This window comes from Ascaphus truei, chromosome 5 (genome assembly GCF_040206685.1).
Source record: "Ascaphus truei isolate aAscTru1 chromosome 5, aAscTru1.hap1, whole genome shotgun sequence".
Classification (NCBI taxonomy): domain Eukaryota; kingdom Metazoa; phylum Chordata; class Amphibia; order Anura; family Ascaphidae; genus Ascaphus; species Ascaphus truei.
In genome coordinates this window covers 271,834,128-271,856,144 of record NC_134487.1, presented here as the reverse complement: position 1 = coordinate 271,856,144, position 22,017 = coordinate 271,834,128, and the positions used below count along the sequence as shown (strand labels likewise).

The following is a 22,017-nucleotide window of genomic DNA, read 5'->3' as shown; positions in this document are numbered from 1 at the left end:
GTAGAACAATAATATTGTAATCACTACTCCATTATAATCCGACTAGTGGGCTAGGGTCCCCACGAGCAATGTAGTAAGAGACCTCACAATAAAGTGCCCCAACATATATTATCGGAATGGAGAATAAGCAGGTGATATAAATAACTCACTCTGAGTTGTAGATGTCCTGGAGACTATCCAGTCTTCATCCACAGCAGGGGGCGTGCTTCCGTTTTTTCTGAGGTAGTTGCAAGAAAAACAATGGGAAAAAGCAGGCACTAGAAACTCGGGAAACAAAAAATGAAAGATATCCAAGAGAGCGTGTGCCCATTAAAATGAATTTAATGGAGACTACAAAAAACAGCTACATTACGGGGTACACAGACCCCCACCACCACGTTTCGAGCGTAAGCTCTTTTTCAAGGTGACTTTTTTTTTTTTTACTAGATATAGAGATAAGCACATTCAATCTAAAAGTACGTATTGAGAGTCTCCGTCCTGAAGAGGTTGGAATCCATTACTTAATTACCATTTACTCTCATTTTATTGCGCCAAAGCATGAAATTGGTTATCTAAACATTTGAATCTCAAGACTATGGCCTGTTTATTTGAATGGCTTTGTAATCTTTACACTCGGTAACATTGCCTCAAGAACAGACCTTCTGTTTGTAGTGATCATTTACAGTGGTCATTTATTGTATTTGAATCTCAAACTAGCTCCTTCAAACCCTGGATGTTTTTATTTGGACAGGGTATCCGTGACGCAGATCACAGAAGCATCTTCTGAGATCAGCATCCAGCAGCCGAGCTTTGCCTCTTAATTAAACTGCGAGAGAAGCTCAGCTATTCACATCTCTCCCTTTCTAGTGAGCGGTGTACAGATGTGGTAGATGTTATTACCCCCATTAAGGCCGCTTCCATAGTCCGCGCCGCAAACAAAAGGCTGTACCTCAGAGGATGACCACAGAGCGTGCACAAGAGCGACGGCGCAGTCGTTCTTTTGTGCGACAAAATAATTTGATTTTGACGCGCGACGGCCAGATCACTTGAGCGGTTCAGCCAATGAGGGTGAACCACTCACGGTGATGTCACGCCTCCACGTCTGTGTCTTCCAGATCCCACAGGCCAGGGATCGCTTCTGCAGCAGGCGCGCGGGACGCCATGCGCTCCGTCACGCTCGCCTACTATATCCGAGGCCTCACGCGAGAGAACCCACAAAATAACGTGGTAAATAACACGTGCGATCTCCCTAACCATTGTTTTTATTGCTGTTAAATAACGCACCTGCATTAACGCAACGCATTGTGCTAACGGGTGCAATAGCGTCTTCTACATCTGTACTGTGCAGCTATCAATGATGTTACCAGAGTCCTTCGTAGGTGACGTGTCTGTCTATTAACAGCTCACATAATAATTTAGCACTGGGCAAAATGTTCTGCCATTTTTTGTTATGGCCAAGGTTTGTACCGGATGGCTGACGCCTTTCCGGAATGGCGTTTCCATCCCTACTTGGCAGGGCTGAGAAAAAAAGAAAGTGACAGTTTTCAAGTTTTAATGAGGTGATGAGACCTGTCGGGTTTCTTTCCCCATGGAGGGATGTACACACACCGAAATTGACCCGTCTTGGCCTGCATGACCTTTTTCAGATGCTTCACATTCTGCATAATGTATGGAAACCTTTTATTAAAATGGGCATCATGGGTGTGACCTGTAAAAGTTTGATGCTATTTTTAACAAACTTAGAATTTGTAAAATGATAATGTCCTTTTGTTTATCAGTTTTCATGTTTTTCCCTGTGTGAGTTGCTGCTTAGGATAGGGAGGGTTCTGTCTACATTTTGCAATATCCAAGTGTATTCTGTATTAGATTTGTTTGTACCTTTTAGTCCACAGAAAGTGTTTGTGGTCTTGATAGGCAATTGTAATGTTTTACTAGAATTAGCACCACTATCTGAGAATACAGTACAACTCCATAGCATTTTATTGCCTGCATACGGAAAGGTAAATGGGATACAGTTTAAGATTATCCATGGTATAGATTTGAGAGGTGGGCGAATAATGTTTAGTATCCTGTTAGCAGTAATACACTTTATCTGCAGACTCTTCTTCTGTCTTCATTCAGTTGCATCCTTGTCCTTTCTCGTTATTAACCCTTCCACGTTTCCATGTCTGTCCCGAGTCTTGCGGCTGTCCCTGTCTTCTCTCTCTGATTCTCCTGTTTGTTTTCACCGAAAAGTAACACTTGCACTAAGCTTCTCTTTACATCCTGATGCCATCGGGGCAGTCCTGTTGTGTGGCCCTACAGCCGCCCCCTACATTGTACCCTTCAGCCCTAGGGCATGGGAGGGGAATGTTGGCCTTGCTGCTGAAATAGCTGTCAAGAGTGACTCCCTCCCATTTCCTTTGTCAACAGAAGAATGGTTTATTATTGCCAGCTTTGGCCTTCTCAGCGCCCTTACACTGTGCTACATGATCATCAAAGCCACAGCTAGCTTATATGCCACAGAGTAAGTAACAATCCCTTTCTTGTTTTGTACGTACTCCGTTTATTGCAGAGAAGTGTGCACGTTGTTCTTTAAAAAGCGGCCGAGCTTTCACAATGTATATAATAGAAAGCAGACTTTGTTAAACTAATTTGTAAGAAAATCATGTTCTTGCATTATATATTTATATTTATATATATATTTAGTTAAGTTATGGTGGGTAAAAAAAGTGACTAAAACCCTCCACAGAAAAGCATATAGCAAATGGAAATATTACTGTATGCTCATATGCATATCTTAGACAGGTCTGCAACCCCGCCTTTCACCATTATCATCCAGCACACAGCACTTCCACTGCAGCAAGGGATTCTGGGAAATGACATGCAAATGAGCACACAGTGCCACCTTTTGCTTCAAAACCATAAACATGGTTCCCTATAGACTTAAGAATGCTGCATGGTCACAGCTTTGAGCACAGCCATGGTTAAGATGCATAGCCAGTAAACCCACCCACAGACAGACCATGTTTATGGTATTGAAGCAAAAGGTGGCACTGTGTGCTCATTTGCATGTCATTTCCCAGAATCCCTTGCTGCAGTGGAAGTGCTGTGTGCTGGGTGATAATGGTGAAAGACAGGGTTGCAGACCTGTCTAAGACATGCAAATGAGCATACAGTAATATTTCCATTTGATATATATATATGTATATATATGTATATATATATATATATATACAAACAGTATGAATTGTTGATGCAATAATTTCATCTAGCGGTACATTATTGGCCAGGAAAAGCCTCTAGTTTATATGCCAAGGCAAAAATGTAGAAATCCTGTTTATTTGTCCAGGCCTTCATTCTAAAAACTGCAGTCATTATCCTTAAGATGTTGTGTTAAGGCTGCATCCCATCTGATCAATAGCCTTCCAAACGAGTTTTGCATCTGATCAACTATTTCTGTTTCATTTATAAGTTGCCCTTTCTTATGTATCTCATGGGCATATTGCATTTAAATAGATGCTTTTGAATATACATGAGACCAGAGAAGATACCCAAGTGGCCTGGAAAGCGCACACATGTACTGTATATACAGCACTGGTGTTTGCAGTGGTTCTCAACTCCAGTCCTCCACGCCCCCCAACAGGTTATGTTTTAAAGATAGCCCTGCTTCAGCACAGGTGGCTTAATCAGTCCCTGATACAGCACAGGTGACTTAATCAAAGGCCCAGTCTTTGACTGAGCCACTGATTGAGCCACCTGTGCTGAGGCAGGGATATCCTGAAAACCTGTCCTTTTAAGGGGTCTTAAGGACTGGAGTTGAGAACCCCTGGGTTATTGCATGAATCCTCTCCCAAGCCAATAAAAGATTTGAAAACCAAGAAAGAATTTAATTCACTCTACAGGGTTCAAATACATGCGCATCATTTTTCTCAATGTATTCACCTTGCTTACAGTCCTGTGGCTGCACTTTGCACTGTGTCTGCCACTCGTGAGTTATGATCCCAGCAGCCAGTTTCTGCTGGTGATAAACTAAAGCCAGTCCATCAGACCTATCATATTCATGAATCAATACGCAGCAGCCCTGATTGCTACATGAACGAGTTCTCATCTTGAGTGCATACGCAGTAATGAAATGAGCTGTCCGTATAGATAAGGGCATAGGGGGAGCACCGTTGTCAGCAAAGCCTTTTTAAAGTTATCCCATGCATTAAATATGCTTGATAGCACTAGTATATGACTTCTTTTTATTGTTTATAATCAGCATGACAGATTTTTAAGGTCTATTTACTGTGCTGCATAGAATAATTTGAATGGCCCAAATTAACCCCATCACCTTTGAACTGGCCCTTTGTGCATTATTTTTGTTAAAGTACTGCTGTCCCCTGTTGGAGCACAGTGTTTTTAAATGCATACACTAATTAATGCATTGTCTCTCTTGTCCTCACACTTTTTTTCTTTTTTCTTCTTCTTCTTCTTCTCTGCTCACCTTCCAGAGCGGAATGGTCGTGAAGCGGCATTTTCTGAAACAGAAGACGAAAAAAAAAAAAAAAGGAAACCCGATTTTCATGCATCACTTAACAATCTGCAGATCATGTCATTTTTATTAAGAATATTTAATTTTTTCATGATATTGCTAGTGCCAAAGCTTCATTAGATTATGTAAATGGACGATTAAAGGAATGTATTGAAACCTAAGTTTGGGCCTGGTTTTTCTTATTCTTTTCTTTTTTTACAATGTCCTGCCACTGTTGGATACATGCACTAGATACAGTAGGAACAGATCTGAGTTATTTGCATTAGAAATGGAGCTTGGACAAGCTAGGATAAGACAGAGGCTTGAAAGCAGAAGACACAAATAGTTGAATTCCCTCATTTGTTGCTACAATTAATGCAATCTTTGAAGATGTTATCCTGGAACAAACCAGTAGCTTGAAAGATGGTTCGCACATTTGTAAATGCTTGTTGCTACATTATTTTACATAATGGTTTAGACCGGGGGTGCTCAAACTCCAGTCCTCAAGACCCCTCCTACAGGTCAGGTTTTCAGGGTAGCCCAGCTTCAGCACAGACGGCTCAATCAGTCCCTGCTTCAGCACAGACGGCTCAGCTATGATTGAGCCACCTGTGCTGAAGCTGGGATAGCCTGAACACCTGACCTGTTGGAGGGGTCTTGAGGACTGGAGTTGAGCACCTCTGGTTTACACTGTTGTCACTAAGCCCAGAAAATGACATAATGTTAAATTTTCTGGGTTGCAGATTCCCAGTTAGAGGTGATTAACTCCCAAATGTCAGTTCCTTTTTCCACTATACCGCTAATGAATCTATAACCTAAACACTGAAGGAACTACTATAAGTGGACAGCTGCCAAGATATTTTACTTAACGCAGAGTAAGAACATTCCTTTGTTATAATGTGCGCTGTAGTTTAATGTAAGGAAGTTGCTAGTCATGTTTCTTGCGTTTTTAATGGGGATCATTTAACTGCCGAAGTTAATGCCAAAGCAGACCAGGCGGGTTAAATTGGCACAGAACTAGGGAGAGTGCATCGATTTTTCAGAAGCAAACTTGGATGCTTCCTTATAACACTGTATCCTGCAACTCCTTGCCAACTGCCAACTCGCACATAGACGAGAACAATACCAGTTTAAACCACGCCATTGCCGTAAGAGTTGCTAGCTCGTCTATAAAACCTGGTGCACCTGCAAAGAGCAAACAATATCTAATCTGTGATGAACAAGCTAAGGGCTGGGGGTCACATCTTGCAGAAAATGTTGTTCCAATACAATGAAAAGCACTCATCCGTGTAATATTTGTTATATTTGGGTTTTCCTGTTCGGACTCGAAAGCCAAGCAGCAAACAATATACTATGAGTAGTGAGTTGTAGAGCAGTTTTTAGACAATTCGGTCCCTTTGAAGAGCGTCTCAAAATAATTTGAAATATATTTAATGGATACTTATTTCCCTATAACCTCTATTTTTTTAAACATATTCTTCATATTCGGCTATTTTAAAATAAACGATTTATTAAAAGCCTCAAGTATCGAAACCCGAGTTTTCTATATTTGATACACTAGGTACCCTGCCAATTTTGATCAAATTCTGTTATACCATTTAATAGCATTTCTAATACAATAAATGGGGGGAACAAATAAGATTAAAGATTTTGTTTGACAATGTTGTGTGTTAAAAGTAAGAAACTATATGGATTACTGAAGTGAAAATTGTAGATTAACAAGACTTGCTAAAGGTCACATAGAACTGACGCCGGTCTTTTACTTATTCTTTTGACCATACGTAGTTTATTCGCAATTACTCATTGTGTTGCAAGTCAAATACTAACCCCATGAAACCGGTATATCAAAGATGTTATCAACATGTTTAAATAGGTAGCGTTTGTTTGTGTGTTATTGGCTTTTGTTTTATTAGTCTTTTTGAAGACGACGTATCAAGATGCTGTGGCCAGAAATATTGACTTTATATTCAATTCTTGTGGAAGAGGCTATCCAAGAACTAGTTTACTTCATCATGGAGACCACTTTAGAGTTGATTTTCCGCTGGACCACCAGAACAGAAGATCTTTTTTTCTCCCTACCAACTATCTTTCCATCTTCTATTGAGTTTTTCTTTCCATTTCTATTCCTTCCATGGCTTGTCACCCTTCATAAATGAAACCTTCATCCAACACTTCCATTTCTCTTTGAACGTTTATCCTTGGCATGAGAAACCACTTGTGTGAATCACCTTACACATTTACCTGTTCCTTTCACACTCACCTCTAATCGTTCTCTTGGATTTCTTTGCTTTCTAACCTCTGTGTCTCCTCTCACTGACTTTTCTTCTGAATGTTTGGTCATCAATCCTTCTTGATTATCATCTTCAACTCTTGAACCAAATTTGGACTCTTCAGACTGTTCTTGAAGCCACATATAGCTTTGTGTGAGAATATGATGGTGGAAAGAATTCTGGGTATGAGAAATCACAACATGGATATAGGGGCCTATGCAGAGAGCAGCGCTTTTTAAAATTGGAGAGGGGAATAAAAAGTAGGTTTAATGGAGAGTTTTATTCTCCATATGCAGAAATGGGCGAAATCCGCTATTTTTAGCATTACTGCATGTGGAGAATTGTAAATGAGGAGATGCGCGCAGCTGAAAGGGGAAAAAAAATCGCGCATTTTTTTTTTCCCCTATAGCCGGCGAGCTCCTGCTTCTTGCCAACTTTAGATGGCGGAGAAAATTGAAGAAAATCGCGCCAAAAACAGCCGCTAGATGGCGAGCGCGCCTTTCTGAATTCGGATACTTTTCAGACTGGCGAGATGTAGGTTCTCGCCAGCCGCGCGGCGAGATTCAGAAATAGAAAAAAAAAATGCCGCGTTTTTCGTATCTCGCCATTTTCTGCTGTTTTCTGCGCGAATTTCTCAAAAAAATGGCGAGATTTACTTTAGCGCTGCTCTCTGCATGAGGCCCATAGTCTTTTTTCGTCTCCGTGTTACAGCAAATCCGTGTGTTCCAGCTTTTAATCTAAAACTTGACATTTAAGGCTATTCAAGCCATCTACACATAGAAGATGTGTCCTATAGGACTCAGGGAAAAGGGAGACCAAAAAGCGCACCAGCACAAACGGAGCAGGAAGAACCCAGGACAAAAAAATAATTAAAAGGGCACTTTAATGTGACAAAAGACCCATCCAATGCATTTCGAACGTTCTTCCTGCTCCGTTTGTGCTGGTGCGCTTTTTGGTCTCCCTTTTCCCTGTATTGCATTGAGTAGCTGCACAGCCTGCCTGCCTGCCCTACCAGGATGTGAGTACTTGTATATTTTTTAGGGGAACTTGCCAATGAGACTGATGGTGAGTGGGTTGCACCACACACCACCTGTCTTCAGGAGGATAGTACCCATTATATGACACAATAGGTACTATATCAATTGTTAGTACCCTGGTACAGTGGTCTGGCTTATTATCATTTTGAGATATACCTGCATTTGAGCGCTTCAGCTATTTTCCATATCCTATAGGACTCAGTATGACTCGGTCCATAACTTGTCATTGTGAAACTATTAATATGCTCCAAACGAGTACGGTGAATAATGAATCCCCCAATGTTTACATGCATGCCACATCTGGATAACGGAATATCTCATTGTCCATATACACCGATTTCTAGTTAAGTACATGCAACTTGTCATTATTTTGTAATGGTTTTTAACTTCCCATTATCTGATTCTGTAATGGGAGCTTAATGATGTAATAGAACAATGTCCAACTTGAACATTGAGGATGGCAGACTGGAGAGCTACATTAAGATCCATATCAAATAAAGGCTGATGGAACAGTAACCCAATCTCCTGTAACCTTGTACATTGCAACTGGAGCCCCCTCAGTGGAATTAAAGGTTCACTCATTACAGCCTGACATGCCTTATCCTGCCTCTGGTAATTTGTTGTTTGTTCTCTTTTACTAGCTGTATATTACAAATATTTTGTGACGATCATATCGGTCTCGCCTCAGCCATGATTATAAAGATATATGAAACACAGCTAAAACACTGTACAATCTGTACAAGATATTAATATCCATTTTGAAACCACACAAATTCTGATCAGTTGTATGCGCATGAATACAGCTAATATTACATACATGTTTCCCCTGTTTCATATACCACCTGTCATTTTGTGTTTTTAACTTAGAATAAGTTACGTTAACTTAATTAACAAACATTTTTACTTGCTAAAAATTTAAATCCTAATCCTCCAATAAAACCCTAGATAAGAAAGTCAAACCGCGCTCTTGCTTCCTAACAGGATCTCGTAGTGGATCAACTCTTCCCTCTTGCAGCTGATGTGATGTGAAGGCACCCCTCCTCCACAGGTCCCGTCGCAGGATGACTCCAAACGCGGGCAACAGCAGGGAATAAAACACAAAAGCGCACCGAGGGTCAAGATTTAATTAAAACATGTTAGTAGTAGTAACAATAAAAACTTACATATAAGGGTAAGTACATCCAGTATTAAGGTGCAGAGGAAACAGTCCTGGTGGTGTCCTGGGCATAAAGAGATGGTGCAGAGGCTTACAAGGTAGACCCACGTGCTGGGGCTGCCTGGCTCAGCACCATATAGTTCTTACTTCCGGGTTGCAGCTTCTCGCAGGACCCGTGAATAGTAGCCCACTTCAAATGCCGGTTTCCCAGAGAAACTCACTCCGGCGTGCCGAAGGGTCTCTGGTTGTTGATGGGACAGCTGGGGGTAGGTACACCTGTGGGCTGACTTCTAGCTGCACCGTAGGGCTTTCGCAACGCGTTTCACACAGTGTTGTGCTTCATCAGGCGATAAGCCTGATGAAGCACAACACTGTGTGAAACGCGTTGCGAAAGCCCTACGGTGCAGCTAGAAGTCAGCCCACAGGTGTACCTACCCCCAGCTGTCCCATCAACAACCAGAGACCCTTCGGCACGCCGGAGTGAGTTTCTCTGGGAAACCGGCATTTGAAGTGGGCTACTATTCACGGGTCCTGCGAGAAGCTGCAACCCGGAAGTAAGAACTATATGGTGCTGAGCCAGGCAGCCCCAGCACGTGGGTCTACCTTGTAAGCCTCTGCACCATCTCTTTATGCCCAGGACACCACCAGGACTGTTTCCTCTGCACCTTAATACTGGATGTACTTACCCTTATATGTAAGTTTTTATTGTTACTACTACTAACATGTTTTAATTAAATCTTGACCCTCGGTGCGCTTTTGTGTTTTATTCCCTCCTCCAATAAAACCCCCCTTGAGATGGTTAAAGTTGGCAAATCTATATTTTGATTCGTACATTACATTTGGGATAGCTAAAGTACAGTATCAAACGATAGAAATTATTTTATGAATAACCGTTTGCTACTCATCACCCTCCTTTCTCATTCTATTAAAAACATTCAACCTTATTTACCCAAGATCATATGTTAAATGCTTGGACGAATAGAACTAGACAAGGTACATACAGTATACGGTTCTTGTTGCCTTAGTCCATCCACCCCACGAATGAAACCGGTAGTGTTCACTCTTGCGCTATAAAATAAAACTTGTGGCACATTTTTATTTTACTCCTGTCTTTTGTTTCCTGAGTTGGACCGTCTTCTGCTCTGTTACTTATTTTTCCTCCTTTATTTTTATTTAAATCACCCTTTCAAAAATGTGAGGAAATTGCACAGATTGTGTAAACAATGAATGTGTAAAGCCGTGATTCCATCTAAGGATGTTAGAATGTATTGTACTGTTATGCATTGTCCTATGTGTTACTACTGACATTGGTTTTTAGATGGATTCCAAGCGTGCTATAGTGTAAATACAGTACGCCCCTAATGAGGATGGAATAAAGCACTTGATTTGAGTCGCGAGCTGCAAAAAATCACTTGACAAATCAAAATGTGTACTTGTATTGTTGGGAAAGCTCTTTCTAATGTAAAACTTGAATGTCAATTTTTTTGCAAGGAGAGGTAACAAAGCAGACACAATAAGTTATGATGGTTAAGAAAAAGAGACAAAACCCCCTTGATTGTACAATGTACAGCAAAGAAGAGAAACTCAGAAATACAGTTACGGGTCTAGTACGGGTCCCATACATCTGGATCCCGGTATCACATGACGGTGATCACACTACAGCCGAGGATTCTGGGTAATTAGCGTGTCAATTTTTGCTTTCTATTCTGAACATTGATATTCCTCCACAACTTTTGCCTGCATTACGCAGATTGTACAGCAAAGCTAGAAAAAAATGCCCCCTGTTCACCACATTTCCATCTTAACCAAATTTGAGCATTATTTAACACACCCATAAAGACTTAATTTGCTGTTCTTGGCTGACTAAAACAGACATTTAAGTGGGAGAGATCACCTTCTGCGGATCATTTTAAATAAGAATATAAGATAGGCACTTAATATGTACAATTTCACAACCATCTGTGGCCACATGTTAAAACTTGAATAAAACATTACTATACAGTATGTTTCCCTTATTAAAAAAGCATGAAGGATAATTTTGTATAGGGAAACCAATTGCAGCTCCTTTTTAAATGATATGTAGCTAAGGCAATATCCTTTAATGCGTTTCTATGACAAGGATTTCTGATGGATGACACACGGCAGCATTAGAAGCTACTCCTCTTGCTCTCGGCTAAACCAGAATGAACGAAGTTCTTGCTGTTGATTTGTTGGGATACATGCGGACAAGCCAAACCAAGCATCAAACTGGTTTTAACAAGACCCCATTTGGATGCAAAGACTGTAGAGAGAAAATAATAGTTTAGCTTGGTTGTACTCGGAGTGGAACAGGTTGTTTTAAGGTGTATGAGTTTGCAAAGAGGTAGGCAGGGCATTCATTCCCTGTAGATCACAGGCCCCTATTCAATATGGTGAGAAGCTAGATAACAATGGTTTGATGTACCTTTATGTTGTATGCTGCTGAACATATCTCAGAGGATCAGGCAGAATCTTTGTGTTCAAACGATTACAGAGTGAACTCTTTGTGTCTACCCATTTTAAAGCCACAATATTTGCTGTTCATATACAATCCCTTGGGGGCCCCCAGGAATGATCCAAGATCCAGTGAGCTTTCTGGTTCTTGAGATATCAGCTGCTGTAGTCACTGGTCATCTTTGCATTTTTATTGCATGTACTGACATCTTTAGGTAGGGATACTACTTGAACCAGGAGGTTCCTGAAGCTGGGAAGACCCCTTGGTTCAGGTAATGTGAAAGAAATTTAATTTGAGGTGATTGCTGCTTTCATTCAAGTGTGTGTGTGTGTGTGTGTGTGTGTGTGTGTGTGTGTGTGTGTGTGTGTGTGTGTGTGTGTGTGTGTGTGTGTGTGTGTGTGTGTGGTCGATTGTCACATCTGAGGTTGATCCATTACAACTTTTTCACTATCATTTTGGTGAAAAACTGCTATATAATCACAATAGACTATTTATTATATGGTCAACATTCTCGTCTTCATTAAGAACGTTGGTAGGACAGTTAAGGTATGAACAACAAATATCACTTTGAGAGCACTGATCAAAAATCACTTGGAGAATCCTTCTTCAAAGGAAATATTACAGTTCTATCATTGCTTGCTGATCAAGTTCCAATCCTTCCCAGTATGTTTTTTGAGCGACAGAAACAATATGGTGCTGAATATATTTCTTCAGATCACTTTACATACAGTAGTTACTTTAAGCAGACATTTCAAAACTATTTGGGGGTAGATATTTTTTTTTTTTTATCTTAAGTTTACCTAAACCAGGGGGTGACCTGGTCTGTGGTTCCCCGGCCTCTGGTTGCCCCACTTGTTTCCGGTATATTTGTAGTTTTTCAGTGTGCTGGTTTTGACCCACAAACCCCACAAGTATTCTATATGATAGATTCACCAGACACTGCCGCCATTTTGTCTCCACCAGGAAATATGCCATAGGGCAGCAAGGGGTTGACATTTGTTTTCTGAACAAAAAACTGTAGACTAAATGTCTCCCCCACAATGTACCAATTACATCCCAAGTGCGCTACATTGATATGCAACATTTAAAATGCTTCAGTCATTTTATAGAAAGGCAACAGTAAAATATGTTTAAAATTGAGCAACAATGATTACTCAACACCATTACCCAAGAGGTTCACATGGTAAATTAATCTAATTATGGATTTATAATGTTTGCTGTTAGATTTTTCCTTTGTAGTAGCTGTAATACATATATTCATATAATAATAAAAATGTTAGTCTGGGGTCTTTTTTTTGCGCACATGCTTTGTGTTTTGTTTCATAATTCGCATAACCGCGTTTGGATATCAGGTGACAATGGGGAAGAAAAGAAAACATCCTGTACAAATTGAATAAAATCTTCCTAAGGATTTTGAGAGCAGATACTAAAACTCGAGTTGTCTTGCTGGTTAGGGTGATCTCTGGGTGGCAATTGTAATTCAAAGAGTTTTTGGGGTGGAGGGTTTCTGGCAGTTATGCTTTTGCTCAAGATAGTGAGGCCCGTTACTTACATTTCATTGAAACAAATATAATCAGATAACAAAACATTAACATTAATATCTGGCAGCCCTGGTAGTTTAGTGCCTGGATAAGATTCCTATTTATGCAGACCATGTAGTGTCTTGCATAGTGCTATAGTATAATGAGTCAGCAGGAAAGGTTTGAAGAAGCCATCCCTTGATTTAGGAGGGGGGGGGGGGTATTATCTTTCCTGAACCAGGGGATTATTCAAAGCTGTTTTGTGGTCCCCTGACTATTGGGAAGCCCCCCAGTTCCAGAGAGAATTGCAGGGGATTTTTTTTTGTGTTGGTTTTAACAGACACAAACTGCGATCATGGGCAACAGAACAGCAAACATGGCTGCGGGCTCACCAGTAGAAAGCTGCAACATCATTACCCAATGACGTTGTGACTTTCTATTTTCTGCCAGAGCGATCCTACAATGAGGGGTCCTTTTGAATCTTCTAGCTTGCCTGTGGAAGGCCAGCTCATCGCTCCTGACTTGTGAGGTCCCCAGACAACAGGGGAACATGATGAGCTCCGGTGAATAAGGCACATACTGTAGCTTGTTTATTGGTGCATCGTATAGTGATTCTGAGTTTCCCTATGCACTTTGATCCTACCAAATCCCCTTTTAATGAAAATAGAACTAAAATAGCCAAAATCGACACTGTCGAAAATACAGATTTCGCGTCTGCACCATTCTAACAGATAACCCCTAGTAAAAACACCTTCATTGCCCCCTCCTTGTTTTGACCTGCCGTCTGATTCCTTCTAACCACCACTAACAGAAAATAGAAATTCTCCCCTAACTAAAGTTATAGTTTAAGGTTGTGGAGGCTGAGATCAAGGCACTTGGGCATTCCTTCAATTTGCCCTTCTCTTCTCTGTTTTCCCGCTTACAAAGATATGGTGTCTCATTTTCCTCATTGGTTTAATTTACATATTAGCTACAGATGACATTTGTAAACTTGTGAGAAAAAAAATCTTTATGACTATTTTTCATACTTAACAGTAATCATTCAAACTCTATGTCCACTGTTGCACCTGCAATTTCTTAATGGACAGTTTGTACTCCCCTTTGTATAGGAAATCCTCCAAATAGTAATATTTATGAATTATAGATTTAGATGCATATACATATTTGTCCCGTGCACATTCTGCTAGGTTACTATGAAGCTTAAGAATAAAATGTTTTTGTTGTAAATGGATATATTGTGCTTTAATTTACGCATTGGTATTACACTGCTGATGCAAGCAACACAAATTATATTACAGAATTATGACTCCCTACCAAAAAAAAAAACGATCTAAAGCAATAAGGCACCTATGACTTGGACTGCCAGTATGTTTTCTCCTGCTACAATATTTTAGCAACCATTTGGAACTTTGTGTAGTGGCCGGGTGCTCTTGTGCTCCGTCTTGTGCTCTTGTGCTCCGTCTTGTGCTCTTGTGCTCCGCCAGACCTTGTGTGGCGAGACTCCAATGAACTAATGTTTTGTCTTGTGACTTTTCCAGGTAGCCTCTTCTTTCACCGCAACTCCCTATCTCCACGGAGCCTTGGCTATGAGACGGAGCTGTCCACCATTGAACCTTCTCTTGACATCTATGACGAGAACAAAACCTGAGTCGTCTTCTTCGTCCTCCTGTCTGCCCACTGCCCCACTCCTGTTACTGTACTCCCTCCTCCCCAACCCACTCATCCCTACATTAACGACTCATACTGCCCTGTTACGTGTCCTGTGTCTCAAGTGAAGAGCTCAGCAGAATAACAAAGCACAGCACCCCATCCCCTCCCGCTACTGAGACAGGTAGCTGCACAAGGAATGGGAGCACAAGGGTTTTTCACTAACATGGTGCATGAAGAGGCACAAAGAGGAGGTTTTAATTCAAGTTATGCTCAGTTTTTACGTTGGTGCCGAGTAACCAACAGATTTATCAATGAATACTTTTAATTATTCTCAACCTGACAAAAACATCTCTGTTAAACTGGAGTAACATTTTTACCGCCGCAGAACTGAAATAAAACTTTGCTAAACATTTGAAGAAAAAGCTTTGGATTGTTAGAAAGATCATGTTTCATAACGTGAACGAAAAATGTTATTGTTGGTCCTGTAGATGCGATCACCAATGTACCCCAAAATTTGCATCACAGCAGCATCTCGCTGTTTGCTCTAGAGTATAACTGACTATCATGAGTGCAGATTTCCAACTGAAGATTACTTCTAGACTCTCCTGTCAGTGTGATCATGGTGGCCTCTGCCAATGATTGGACATGGGTCTCGACATTTACTAAGCACATGCTTATTCATTTGCCTTGTTGGGTGTTCTATCCGTGGTAGACATTGTGATAAAGCGACACCATAGCAAAAGGTAAGAAACCCAAAGCTGTAGAGCAGAATCACCTTCATCATAGGCGTATCCACTGGACTAAGTATAGAATACCCATCTGAAGCTTTATAGATGTTGCATACAGATTATTGTACAGTACGGCAACCATTGACGCAACACAAGGCCAAAATACTACTTATTTTTGTCCACGGTTTGCTAAAGAGAACGCAGAAGATTTCCCTTGGGAAGAAGTGCATTGCTGTCCTTAAAGGTTGGCCCTAACCGGCTGAAGACTTGTCAACATTATTGACTATCCCACCGGTTTCTTTTGCGTGTGAGCGTGCCCGTGGCTCGTTCCATCTTTCTTCCTCGAGAGACACTTTGGTGAAACGCCATGCAAGGGACCTCTGGCAGCAATTGTGACTTTAGTGTGTGGCTGCTATGCAGTAACTAGACCTGTGTTTTTCATAGACGAGGCCCGGCTTTACACACTACTGCTATAACCAGTGAGAAATCAAGAAGCTGAAATAATTGCAGGGTTTTATAGTGGCTCCTGAAAAGGGGGATATTTTTCGCAGCTCACTGTAACAGTGAAATTGGTTACCACTGTGAAAAATGTAGAGGCCTGACCAATTGCAGGGCCATGTTTTGCAGTTGAGAGCTACTTGGCTGGAATTACAATGATAAGGCACCGAACAATTTACAGCTCGTCTCCTGCAGATCAGCACTGCTGCACGGCTCAAAAACCTCATGTTGAAGGGAGGTGGGAGGGGAGTTTAACAGCAAGGACGGCTGCTACAGGCTTTGCTAACATTCAGCACTGCCCTGCCAGATAAAGCTGCAGTCCCACTTAGAAAGGTGCTCCAAAATTGCAATAAAGGGAAAGCATTTAAGATCCATTTAATACCTTTTAAAATGTACTTTTAGATAGCATTTTCCCTGCTATTTACCATTGTGCCATCTAAATGGCTTTTGTTTACAGCACCTTTGTAATGGAGGCAAAAAAACACTCCTTTGATTCCTATGATATACAACCTCAATAGCTCTGAAAATAATTCACAGCATCTGACCGACTAATGTAACGCCCACAAATGATATCTCGCATCATTTTGTTTCTGACACAGAACACTAATGGTGTGTGGGATCCGGCTGATAGAGGTCATGTGAAGTTAGTTTGTATAAAACATGCTTATTTTGTAGGTTTCCGTAAGCGGGACTGCTGATTTAAATGGCGCCCTGTGCAGTGCCAGCCTCGGTTTATATATGCAAAATGGTAAGAAATACAAACACAACAAAATCCTGAGAATAAAACACATTAAAACCCACTTTTCTGGGCTAATTCATTTTTTCTTGGACCGTCTTCGAGTTGTTATATAAGGAAACATATTTGTAGGATGTGGATGTGGAAGGTGATGTGTCAGGGGCATGTATTTGATCAGGAAGAACAGTGCGCGACCTGAAATCTCTTCGCCTTGTCCTCTTCATTGCTGGACGTCTCTGCAAAGCAGGGAAGGGCTCCTGAAGTTTGGGTCCCTGTCCTTAAAATTAACAGGCAACAATATAAAGCATAAATATCATTCGAGTGCAGCACTCGAAATAATGAGCCGCCCCAGTTAACGAAGGATATTTCCCTTCATGCTACATGTCAGAAACCGGCAGGCAGCCCTGTTTTGTCTCCAAGATCTACTTTTAGAGCTGCGTAGATGCTGAACTATGTTTTTTTGGACTTCACGACTAGAATTAGGCACTGCCGGTAAACGGGATACCATTTTTGTCATTTAAAGAGACTGGGCGACTTCCACTTAGCCCACCAAAAAGATTTTGTAAGCAAATAAACAATATAACCTTGGTTTTTTAAACTAATGTAATCATGGTTAGAGTGGCAATCCAAGCCATCAGATTTTGTTGAGAATATATATATATATATAATTTATTTATTTATTGAAGCATGGGGTCTCCAGAGCTGTACCCTATTAATTTCAGCTCTGGGGACCCCCTGCATCCGGAGATTCTTACCTCCAAATTAGATGCCAGTAGCAGCTTTCCTTGGCTGCCGGGGTTCACAATATGTCCGCTGTTGAAAGTTTTTGCATCCTGCAAGCCAATAGGAAGCCGTTATGTCATCAGGTGCGGCTTCTTATTGGCCCATGTGACACAGGAGCTTTAAACTTGAAAGCCCTGCTTGCTCAGCCGGAGCAGCTACAGACACTTACTTTTAGGCAAATATCTGTGGAAGCAGGGGGTCCCTGGAGATGAAATGAAGGGAGTTCAGCTCTGGAGACCCCCTGCTTCAATGCTATATAACAACAAAAAATTGCCGTCTTGGATTGCTCCGTTTAAAGCAAACATTTGCGTGTCCCGAATGATGAGATCATCTTTTTAACAGGGACTCTGAAGTTGAGGTGCACATCAATCCAGAGTTTGCACTTCATGCACCCCAACTTAATTTCTTAATCTCTTAATATCGGACTCCCACATGTTTGCTGTAACCATGATTACTTTAGTTTAAGAAACCAAGGTCATAATCTTTGTGTGTGCTAGGTGGAAGCTGCCCGTCTCTTTAAATGACACGGATGGTGTTCTGTTTCCCTGCAGTGTCAGGTTGTAATTATATCTTCTAGAAGTAAAGTCCAGAAAAAACAGAGTTCAGTATCTACCCAGCTCTAAAAGTAGATCTGGGAGACAAAACAGGGCTGCCTGACGGTTCCTGACATCCAGCATGTGGAGACACGAAGGGAAATATCCTTTGTTAATTGGGGCTGCTCATTATTTGGGCTTCCAATGAGATTTTTGCCTTATGTTGTTGCCTGACAAACTTCAGGAGCCCTCATTAGCTCTGTCCGTGGACTAATATATTGTATTGTACGTCTTTATTTATATAGCGCCAAAAGTGTACTCGGCGCTTCACAAAGAATACAGTACAGGGAATTATAATACAATAATTGCAGCAAAATCAGACAATAGGAAAGGAAATCCCTGCCCCGAAGAGTTTACAATCTAAGAGGTCTGATGGGGAACTTACAGAGACAGCAGGTGAGTGAATAAGTGCTGTAGATGGTGGGATAGGGTGGGCACTTTGGCTGCACAAGATCCTGTCTCATGTACAATGTAAAAATCTCAAAAAGAAGACGCCAGCCCCACACCATGTTTACAAGGGTACTTTAAAAATGATGTCAAAATGCTTTTTGGGTCCCTATTTTTGTAAAAAGGACATCGATCACCCAGATGCAAATATATTCTTGTCTTTTGTTCATTTTATAAAAACAAAGAGAACGATACCTGCGCTCCTACCAATTAGGCCAAAATAAAATAGTGATCTCATGAATAATGGTTATTTTGTTAAACCTTTTGGCCAAAGCGTTATCACCCTGCAAGCCACATCAAGGCCTAACCACATTTGCAGGTACCTACACTGAATATATGTAATTATTGTCCCATTGACTAGTGCAAAATATGAGAGACCTGAAGGGGTTAAATAAAGCATATGCTTTTGTGAGTAGTGCAATTAAAAGCTGGCCAAAGCCAGTATCGTAGTTACCTTACTGTAGAGGTAAATTGTGGGGGCACAAATTCCCTTGTGTGAATATATACCAGCAGCAAACTTCTATAGGGAGGAGCGTGGTAATATGTACAGTCTCTCACAAATATTAGGCCAATCCTTTTCCTTGCTGCATACTCCAGAAGGGCATTTTAATGTAGTATCACTGAAACGTCATAGGGGTAGGTTTCTTGGCTCGTCTGCTTTACATAGCAGTTACAGAGACCCTACCAATTTTCCAATTAGTGCAGGTTTAATACACCCCAGTGTCAGTCTGCACATCACCCTCCATTAAACAGTAGGTGAATGTATAAGACTGACAGTAAAATGTGTAAGATTTATTATATTCACACCAGGGAATTTGTGCACCCACTGTTTACCTCTATATTAAGGTAACTATGATACTGGCTTTGGCCAGCTTTTAATTGCACTACTCTTAAAAGCATATGTTTTATTTAACCCCTTCAGGGCTTTCTCACATTTTCACTAGTCCATGGGACAATAATTACATATATTCAGTGTACAGTAGGCACCTGCAAAATTTGGTTGTGGCTTGCAGGCTTATAACGCTTTGACCAAAGGGTTTAACTAAATAACCCTTATTCATGAGATCACTATTTTATTTTGGCCTTATTGCTAGGAGCACAGGAATCGTTCTTTTTGTTTTTCGATATGTAAGACCTATCTTTTTACCAGCAGCAAACTTCTATAGGGAAGAGCATGGTATTATGTACAGTCTTTGGTTCATTTTGGTCATTTTTAGGTCAAATGCATGTTTTTTAAAATTAGTTGTTCATTAAAGTGTGAAAACTCCCATTAATCTGTCGCATTGGCTACTGTGCAAATAAAAATAGACTTGATATAGAAGCCCAGTGAAATAAAGACAATTTTAGACGTCTCCTACATTGCATGTAAATGTTTAACTCTGCACTGGAATAACTCAATATTTTCCAAAGCTTTCAACTATCACCTGAAGGCAGACTTGTAATAATTCACTTCTGTTGCTGGGATTGTGTAACCACTAATGCTGAAATACTCTTTAGTTAACAGCGTCACTTCCGGAGAGAGCAGCTTTGCCAAGTTAAAGCAGCAATTCTCCAGCCACCCGAAGCCTACATGAGTTCGTTTATTTATTTATTTGTAAAATGTTTTACCAGGAAGTAATACATTGAGAGTTACCTCTCGTTTTCAAGTATATCCTGGGGTTTAACTGATGAGTTTAACTCATCTAATTGTAGTATGTCGAGACGTAAGCGTTTTCTGCACTTTAAAAATAAAAAACACATGTTTTAAGGGTTAAAATCCATTTCCCCCCCCCATCTCTAGCGTGTGACGTGACCATTATTACCATGGTAATGTCAGACTGCACTGGGCACTTTTTTTGACCTCGCATACACTCAATATTCCAACAGTTCAGATCTCCTGAACAAAGCATCAGATTTGAAAAAAAATAAAAGCATCCCCTGAAACCACAAGAATATCTTTCAAAGTCAAACATTTTGAAAAAAATGCAAAGAAAAAAAATTCTAATTGAATATTGACCGTTGCCCTAATGACATACCAGGTGCATTGTGGGCACTGGCTCGATTTTTTTATTTATTTATTTTTGGGGGGGGGGGAGGGAAATAGTAGTGGAATCCCCTCAACTTCCGGAATCCAGTCGCTCTGTCGCATCATGTGCTTACATCATGTGATCATTCCTGGAGCGACCACATGGCGTGGAAGTCCCAGAGGCCCCCATCATTGTAGCGATTAAATAGCTGCGTCACTGCTGGGGTAGCCAGCAATTTATTGGGCTGCAGACTTTTTAGGTCGTGCAAGGGGTTAAGCTGAAAGGTGCATGATGGTTCATTCACTTCGATGTTGCACAACAGGTTTTTATTTATTGTGAGGGTGTTAGGCGGCGTCCATGCTGGCGAAGACTGCGCAGCGCGATTACATTGCCTTAAGGCATTGATCATGCCCATAGACCACGCATGCGCGCACAACAGCAGGAGGCGGTTCGCGAGGTATCAGTTCAATCTGATTCCTCGGCGCAATGGGCAGGTCACGTGAGCGGTTCGCCCAATGAGGGCAAGCCAGCTTCGTGATGTCACAAACAAACCCCTAGACACACACCCCACGGCGCATCTACCTTGGCCACAAAACGCGGTCGCCTCCGCACGATCTTCTGCTGCATGGACGCAGCCTTAGGAGGAGACAAATTATAAACACTGTCACTTTGTATCTAAAAAAAGACAGAGAATTAGAGACATTGGGGCTTATGCAGAGACGAACATTATCTACTTTTAAAACGGCTATAAAATAGCCACAGAATTGCCGTTAGTTAAGGTGTTATGCAGAGAACGTCGTTACCTCTTTTTACACATTTCGGCGAAAAACTGCAACTTGCCATCTTTTCCTGGATACCTCAAACTCGCCATACTAAGGCACATATTGGCGCGTTCACGCGAATCGGACCTTCTGGAATACCACGCTATATTAGCATGGCGAGTTCCAGGTTCTCGCCACGTGTTTGGCGACTTTTACACTGCTGAAAACTTTTCTGGCCGATTTTAAAAATCGCGCCATTTTCTCATTTGTTAAAGGTTTTGTGGCGAGTTTTTTGGCCAGAAGATGGCGCAATTACCATATCTATCCTCTCTGCATAAGCCCCATTATCTTGCTCTAGTTAGCCCCTTTGTTGGCCTTATGGATATACAGTAGCTACAATATCATGAGATCTGGCACGCCAGGGGACCCCATGACGTTCTAATGATCAGGCTCTTTTCTAGGGGAGATCGCGATCTGTAACCAAGTGGAACGGAAGAGGAGGTGGCGAGGTAGGTCACATGATCACAAGTACCGGAGGGGCTCTGCTGGCACGCAAAGGGTTACTGCAGCGATCCGTGCTGCTCATATTTTCTTACGTGAGTGACTCTGGAGGGGCCCTACGTAGTTTAATCATTGAACCCAAAGAATACTCTTCCTGCTCCGCCAAGATGGCTGCCGGGTCAGCACAAAAGCTACAAATATGATTGATTGCCAGGCTCACCGATAGAAAGCAGTGACGACTTTCTGTTGTGACCTCGGTGGCCATCTTTGTAGTTTTATGCAATAAACTATACAAAATGTAGAGCGTCCCTGGATATTTGAAAGTTCTTGAAAAATACTTCTAATGTTGAGTTGGATTGCTGTTTAATTACACACTTTAACCAT

The 22,017-nt window shown here is 41.2% G+C and overlaps 1 protein-coding gene across 4 annotated transcripts in view; it reads left to right on the top strand.

The window, feature by feature from the left end:
• The window catches only part of RNF130 (ring finger protein 130), a 180,610-nt gene extending 164,004 nt beyond the window's left edge, over window positions 1-16,606 (top strand). The window contains exons 8-9 of one of the 4 annotated variants that reach the window (XM_075602056.1): window positions 2,392-2,485; window positions 14,469-14,589. In XM_075602056.1, coding sequence (XP_075458171.1) covers window positions 2,392-2,485; window positions 14,469-14,472 — 98 coding nt within the window. In that variant the 3' untranslated portion in view covers window positions 14,473-14,589. Of the gene's footprint in view, window positions 1-2,391; window positions 2,486-4,454; window positions 4,657-14,468 lie in introns of those variants that run through there. The other 3 variants (XM_075602054.1, XM_075602055.1, XM_075602053.1) reach the window with 3 other exon arrangements.
• The last annotated feature ends 5,411 nt before the right edge of the window (window positions 16,607-22,017 follow it).